General features: G+C 40.9%; 1 protein-coding gene across 1 annotated transcript; it reads left to right on the top strand.

The window, feature by feature from the left end:
* Positions 1 to 1,423: 1,423 nt before the first annotated feature.
* LOC135523030 (CD276 antigen-like) lies at positions 1,424 to 5,943 on the top strand (the record flags this gene model as incomplete). Its single annotated transcript, XM_064949755.1, has 3 exons — positions 1,424 to 1,565; positions 1,653 to 1,949; positions 2,248 to 5,943. Coding segments are annotated over 3 exons (579 nt in total), but the record flags the coding sequence as incomplete, so codon positions are not given.
* Between the last annotated feature and the right edge of the window lie 2,157 nt (positions 5,944 to 8,100).

Below are 8,100 nucleotides of genomic sequence, written 5' to 3'. Positions count from 1 at the left end.
GGTTCATCCTTGGGAGCAATTTCCAAACGCCTGAAGGTACCACGTTCATCTGTATAAACAATAGTACGCAAGTATAAACAACATGGGACCATGCAGCCGTCATACCGCTCAGGAAGGTGACGCTTTCTGTCTCCTAGAGATGAACGTAATTTGGTGCGAAATGTGAAAATCAATCCCAGAACAACAGCAAAGGACCTTGTGAAGATGCTGGAGGAAACAGGTACAAAAGTATCTATACCCACAGTAAAACGAGTCCTATATCGACATAACCTGAAAGGCCACTCAGCAAGGAAGAAGCCACTGCTCCAAAACCGCCATAAAAAAGCCAGACTATGGTTTGCAACTGCACAAGGGGACAAAGATCGTACTTTTTGGAGAAATGTCCTCTGGTCTGATGAAACAAAAATAGAACTGTTTCGCCATAATGACCATTATTATGTTTGGAGGAAAAAGGGGGAGGCTTTCAAGCTGAAGAATACCATCCCAACCGTGAAACACAGGGGTGGCAGCATCATGTCGTGGGGGTGCTTTGCTGCAGGAGGGACTGGTGCACTTCACAAAATAGATGGCATCATAAGGAGGGGAAATTATGTGGATATATTGAAGCAACATCTCGAGACATCAGTCAGGAAGTTAACGCTTGGTTGCAAATGGGTCTTCCAAATGGACAATGACCCCAAGCATACTTCCAAAGTTATGGCTTAAGGACAACAACGTCAGGGTATTGGAGTGGCCATTACAAAGCTCTGACCTCAATCCTATAGAAAATTTGTGGGCAGAACTGATAAAGCGTGTGCGAGCAAGGAGGCCTACAAACCTGACTCAGTTACACCAGCTTTGTAAATGGGCCAAAGTTAAACAATTTAAAGGCAATGCTGCCAAATACTAATATACTGTATGTAAACTTCTGACCCACTGGGAATGTGATGAAAGAAATAAAAGCTGAAATAAATCATTCTCTCTACTATTATTCTGACATTTCACATTGTTAAAATAAAGTGGTGATCCTAAACAGGGTATTTTTACTAGGATTAAATGTCAGGAATTGTGGACAAACTGAGTTTAAATGTAGTTGGCTGAGGTGTATGTAAACTTCCGACTTCAACTGTACAATAACATGTTAGAACAATGCTTGATTTGCTGTAATTATTAGCAATACCACTCTCTCTCCCACATCATCCTTCTCTCATTCCACCTATTCCATTTATCAGTGATATCATCAGTGGTAACTACAACCAGTCTACAACCAAGAGAAGTGGCAGCTCCGGGCAGTGACATCACCCTTAGCTGCTCTTTGTCTAAAAACCTGAACCTCAACTACCTGGTCGCCAACTGGCAGCGTGGAGAGTCAGAGGTGGTCCACAGCTATTACCATGGGAGAGATCAGCTGGAAAGACAGAGTGTTGTTTACAAGGGATGAACTCATCTGTTTGAAGACCAGCTCACTGTGGGAAAGGCCTCACTTAGACTGAGTGGTGTGCAGCTGAGTGACCAGGGCCCATACACCTGTGATGTGACAGATGAACAGGGAAGCACCCAAGAAAAGCTACAACTTCTAGTGGCAGGTAGGTTCCATTGTTGCTCCATCTATATTGTATAGTGTAAATAATGATAACTGCCCCTACAAAAGTATTTCTAATATTTCAAACCAGCCCCTTATGATGAGCCTAGGATATCCATCCAAGCCACTTGTGACGGCTTTGTTGTGACCCTCAGTGCCTCTCAGGGGTTTCCCCAGCCAGAGGTAGTGTGGAAAGGTGTGATGGGCAGTACCAACATCACTATGGAGTTAGACAGCAAGGGGCTCTATGAGCTGAAGAGTGAGGTGACACTGTGGTTGAACAGCACTCTGACTGTTACAGCCGAGCTGAGACTGAGAGTGCTGGACCAGAGTTTCACCAAGTTTCTCACACTCCATCCACCACCAAGTAAAATATCAGGGTTCCAAGGTTTGTTCTTTGACTCAATGTTTTTATCAGATCCTTTATTTGGAGTTCTTTTTACTATTGGATATTTTGGATTATTGATCATTCATGTGTTTTAACATCATTCATGTGTACTAACTCCATGTGTATGTATAGTGCGTATGCTATCGTGTGTATGCGTGCGTGTGTGTTTGTGCCAATGTTTGTGTTGTTCACAATACTCTACTGCAGTTCATAAAACACTAGTCAGATATAGAGGGAAATGTTGTCTATTTCAGTTACTGAGGTTGAGTGCTCCTTTCTTCTCTCCTCCCTTCCACAGTGTGCTATGTGATGCCTGCTGAGCAGAGGAGCAGATTATTGATATATCCCCTGCTGCTAATGCTGCTGGGATTGGTGCTCCTGTTATCCTGGAAGAGGTCTGAGCAGGAGACCAAAAAGGATAAGAAAACAGAAGAATAGAATGGCCTTCGGTCCATGGTCACTCAACAGGCTTTATGCCAGAGCAATTATCATTGCTTGTTTACAGAGAAAACATAAAGGGAGGACAGACTTTTAAACTAATGTACATTTTAATAGAAAGTAATTTTGTAAAATCGGAACTACAATACATTATACACAAAGTTCAACACAATACAATGGGAGTTGCACACCACAACACTAGATGGTCATATGTACATCTGCTCCAAATCTGGTTCCTCTTAAGGTTTTTTCCTTGTAGGGAGTTTTGACTTACTGCTACTTGCTTAGGGATTTAGCCCAGGCCCAGGTAAATCACCTTTTATATCCACAGTTGTCTTACTGGGCTTTATAAATTACATGTATTTAATGATTGAAACGATGGCAGCTATAGCGTCTAATGAAAGTTGTTATGTGTGTTCCAGGCAATGTACTTTCCAGAATGTTTTATATTTTTTATAAAAGGAGATGAATTGTGATGTCTTTATGCTAAATCTCTTTTACAGGAGAGAACTGGCATGTTGGCAGTATACCAGCAGTACAGGGAGAGTGTAATTTTCTCCTGTAACATTTCTTTATTTACTAGTGACATGAAACTATAGTTTTATTTCATTACACCCAGAGCAAATCATTTTGTTTTGGTGTTCCAGTGGGATGCAGAGGGCGACATTGATCAAAGCCAGGGGATTTCTCATTCTCATGTGCTTAGACTGCACAGGGGAGAATTCCAATTCATGTAGATGCACTGTGAGTAGCCTGGATTTGTTTTCCACTGTAGCAGCATGATCTACAGTACCCATAATCTAAAAAGCAGAAAGATAGTCCAACATAGCCTCCAACAGCTACTCTATAGTTGACCAAGCTACCAATTCCTTCTCACTGGAAGACGTTAGGCTACACTAGCATGTATTATGTTTTGTTCATTTATTAAATTATTCACTTCCTGAACTTGCTTCCCGACATCCCAGCGCACACGTTACAAGGACCGGGTTTGGGGAACCCTAAACCACACTTAAAGAGATTCTCCTGTACTTTTTTAACCAGTAGTTCTGAACGTAGCACTCACAAGCTAAAAGTGGCCCCTGAACATTGCGTACGCCATCACAAATGTGCAGGTATGTGCACCACGTCATTGCTCTCTCTGCTGTATCAACTGAGCCATTGGGCCTCCCTGTAACCTCATTGGATAATGCTGGGCAGTCCTCTTGCTAGCTGCCACTCAAGTGCGAGGGGCTAGAACTCGAATTGCTAAGGGGCTGGCCCACATGCAGGGATATGTAGAGAAAATGGTGCAGAGCTTCAAGAAAACAGTCGCTTTCAAACTAGGGATTTCGTGGCTAATTGAAGTTAGACAGTAAGTCTGCTCATAGATTATGCATGAATGAACTACATTGACTGTCACACCTTGATCAGTTTCACCTGTCCTCGTTATTGTTTCCACCCCATCCAGGTGTCACTTGTTTTCCTCAGTGTATTTATCCCTGTGCTTCCTGTCTCTCTGTGCCAGTTCGTCTTGTATGTTCCAAGTCAACCAGCCGGTTTCCCGTACGCCTGCCTTTGCGATTCTCTTTTTTCTAGTCCTCCCGGTTTTGACCCTTGCCTGTTCTGGACTCTTTACCCGCCTGCCTGACCATTCTGCCTGGCTTGACCACGAGCCTGACTGCCACTTGGTACCTCTTTGACCTTTTGCCTGTCCACGACCATTCTCTTGCCTACTCCTTTTGGATTATTAAACATTGTAAGACTCCAATCATCTGCATCTGGGTCTCGCCTTGTGTCATGATATTGCCACATCCAAAGCGGCAGGTTAAAAAAATACTTTCTTAGTCGCCAAAGTATCAAAGCAAGTCTTTAAGAAAAATATAGTTTACCTAACTAGTTACTTTGAAAAAGTAGTTCACTACATCAAAACTACCTCGTGAGTGAACGGGGGCTGTCTCAGGTTGATCTCTGTACAGATTTAGAAACAGTGAATGATGTAAGAGGGGCAATAGTAGAGGCCTCAAAGCAGGTGACACACACAGGTACAGGGGGGAGAAGGAGAATGCCAGTTCCCTGGTGGACTGAAGAGTGCAGAGAAGCTGTAAAGAGTAGGTGTTCCTTTTGTCCAGGTGGGAAAGGGCAGTGTGGAGTGCAATAGAGATCACATCATCTGTGGATCTGCTGGGGCAGTATGCAAATTGGAGTGGGTCTAGCGTTTCTGGGATAATGGTGTTAATATGAGCCATGACCAGCCTTTAAAAGCCCTTCATGGCTACAGAAGTGAGTGCTACGGGTCAGTAGTAATTTAGGCAGGTTATCTTGGTGTTCTCTGCTTGAAACATGTTGGTATTATAGATTCGGTCAGGGACAGGTTGAAAATGTCAGTGAACACTTGCCAGTTGGTCAGCGCATGCTCAGAGTACACGTCCTGGTAATCCGCCTGGCCCTGCGACCTGTTTAAAGGTCTTACTTACTTTGGCTATGTAGAGCATGATCACACAATTGTCCTGGAACAAAGAAAAAGAAAGAACTTTTAAAAGAATTAATGGAAAAAAACTCTAATATACCTTGATTAGATACATTTTCACTCCTCTTAGTCAATACATGTTGGAAACACCTTTGGCAGCGATTGCAGCTGTGAGTCTTCTTGGGTAGGTCTCATAAGAGCAGATTTATGTCAAGCATACTGTCATGACGTTGCCCTCTTTGGGTATAGCAAGCCCCACCCCCCTCTCCCTGCCTCCCCCTTTCCTCCTTCAACTAGGCTTCTGTGGTTAGAGAGACGTCGTAAATTCCTGAGGATCTCCTCATGGACACAATATAGAGAGAGTAAATTTTCATAGAGAACAAAGGAATTTCTTCCACCTCACAGAACTTGAGGTACGAATAAATGTCATGTTCCGGAGAAAGTATAAAAGATCGGTGAAGAATTCAGCTATGAACTGGTCCGTTTGTTGAGCTTGGGGAAGCTCATGGGAGACGTTGCGGCCACATTACCATAACGCTGTTTATATAATAGCCTCAGATATGAGGTTTACATCTAATTGATGTATAAGATGAATGAGTGAGTATGATACTGTTTTTAAAATTGTGTAATATGATTTTGGACTGTTTAATGAAGGAAAATACAATTCCCTTTTGATTTGAACTAAATCAGAGGACCGCCCCTGAGCCGAGTTAGGGTCAGGCATCCTGGGACTGTCACGCCTTGGTCATTGTATTTTGTGTTTTCGTTATATATTTGTTCAGGCCAGGGTGTGACATGGGTTTATTGTGTTGTCGTATTGGGGTTTTTGTAGGCATTGGGATTGTGGTTGATTAGGGGTGTGTCTAGTTTAGGCTTGGCTGCCTGAGGCGGTTCTCAATCAGAGTCAGGTGATTCTTGTTGTCTCTGATGGGGAACCGTATTTAGGTAACCTGGGTTTCACTGTGTATTTCGTGGGTGATTGTTCCTGTCTCTGTGTAGTGTTCACCAGATAGGCTGTAATTAGTTTTCACGTTCCGTTTGTTGTTTTGTATTTATTTAAGTTATTTCATGTATCGCTATCTTCTTCATTAAAGACATGAGTAACCACCACGCTGCATTTCGGTCCGACTCTCTTTCAACAAACGAAGAACGTCTTTACAGGGACAGCCCCTTTTCTGCAATTCCGAATAAAACCCAACTTTGAGAAATTATCACCAGACCATGTTTTTCTCCATTAGGAGAGGATGAAGGTTGTAGACTATTGCTGAATCTTTTAACCATACCACGTGGTTAAACTCTTGACTATCGATACCGACAGAATAAGAACAAGTCTTTGATATTAATTACTAGTCTGCAGCTAGGAATTCGGTATCATTGAACGTGAAGAACGTCAACTGCCGAAACATCCACTCTATAACGATACGAATGAATGTCACTCTGAACTTCTCCACTATAACCACGATAGAGAGAGAGAGGGAGAGAGACGGACAATTCTACAAAATAAACAACTTTTCACCAGCGATCAATACGACACACTGAGCTTAAATATATATATTGATTGCAATTGTTCCCGAATTATTGAGCGTACATGTGCAAAGGATTAGCATTCCAATTGTTATAATTATCACTCTGTAGTGACTTCTTAGTCGACCCCCACTTCCCCTTTTGTCTAACAAGCCGCCACTAGGGCACATTCTCCTATCATTTCTTGTAACCATATTTACTGTTTGTTTATGCATTTCTGTGAATTACTTAGTTAGTAATAAATAAATTATTTAAGACAATTGATGTATGGATGACTCATAGTGAAGACTGGGTTTGTGCAGATAACCAACCATTTACGTTTGGAATGAGTTTGGAATGAGACTAATGAGTTAAAGTAAATAATTAATTAATTTGAAGACTAATTGATCAGATAAAATATCTGAAAATGTATTTTTGGAAATTATAACTTTGTAATCTGAATATTTTTCCTTGGTGCCCCGACTTCCTAGTTCATTACAGTTGCATGATTAATCAGTTGATTGCATAATACTAATTACAGAGAATCTTTGATAAAAACTATAAGTCTTCAATTTAATGATTGTAAAGACACGACAATACCCATTCCATGCTTTTACAAATTTACATTGCGTGCTGCTTGGTGTTTTAGGCTGGGTTTCTGTATAGCACTTTGTGACATCTGCGGATGTAAAAAGGGCTTAAAAAAGAAATGTGATTGATTGATGATGCAGCCACCACAATGCTTGAAAAAAGGAGGCAGTTACTCAGTGATGTGTTGTGTTTGCCTCCAACGAAGTGCATTGAGAGTCAGGAAGCAAGTTCAGGGAGTGAGTGTTTTAATAAATTAACACAATATAATACCAACTAATAACCAAGAACAGCACACAGACATGACACAGGAACAGAAATAATGATGCCTGGGGAAGGAACCAAAGGGAGTGACATATATAGATAGAGCAGGTAATCAAGGAGGTGATGGAGTTCAGGTGAGTGTCATTATGCGCTGACGCGCTTAACGATGGTGACAGGTGTGCGCCATAATGAGCAGCCTGGTGACCTAGAGGCCGGAGAGCGAGCACACATGACAGCCTCAAACATAAAGCTTTGTATTTAGGTCAGAAAGTGTATTCCTTTGCTGTGATTTTTTCCCCCAGTATTACTTTAGTGCCTTGTTGCATATACAGTGTGGCAAAAAGTATTTAGTCAGCCACCAATTGTGCAAGTTCTCCCACTTAAAAAGATGAGAGAGGCCTGTAATTTTCATCATAGGTACACTTCAACTATGACAGACAAAAGGTGTAAAAAAAATCCAGAAAATCACATTGTAGGATTTTTAATGAATTTATTTGCAAATTATGGTGGAAAATAAGTATTTGGTCACAGACATGACTTCATCGTTGTTCACAGTTTATTATCATAGTTTGTCATAGTTTCTAATTGTAGTTTATAATCAAAGTTTGAACATAGTTGGCCATAGTTTCTAATCATACTTTCTAATCATACTTTCTAATCATACTTTCTAGTCTGAGAGGTTTTGATATAATAAGAGGGTCAAATAGAACCTAAGAGGGCAGAAGCTATTTTTTATAAACAGTATGAATAAAAACAATGGCTTCTGTTTAATGGCTATATAGCCTTAATTAAATAGTAATAAATGATTAATAAAATAAAACATATGTCAATGAAAACAATTAAGACAAATTATTCTTAAATAATATATATCTATATACATACATCACATTGAATATTCAACTCACCTTCAAA

The sequence above is a fragment of the Oncorhynchus masou genome, chromosome 30 (assembly GCF_036934945.1).
Source record: "Oncorhynchus masou masou isolate Uvic2021 chromosome 30, UVic_Omas_1.1, whole genome shotgun sequence".
In the NCBI taxonomy this organism is placed as follows: domain Eukaryota; kingdom Metazoa; phylum Chordata; class Actinopteri; order Salmoniformes; family Salmonidae; genus Oncorhynchus; species Oncorhynchus masou.
This window is presented reverse-complemented; position numbering and strand designations above follow the sequence as displayed.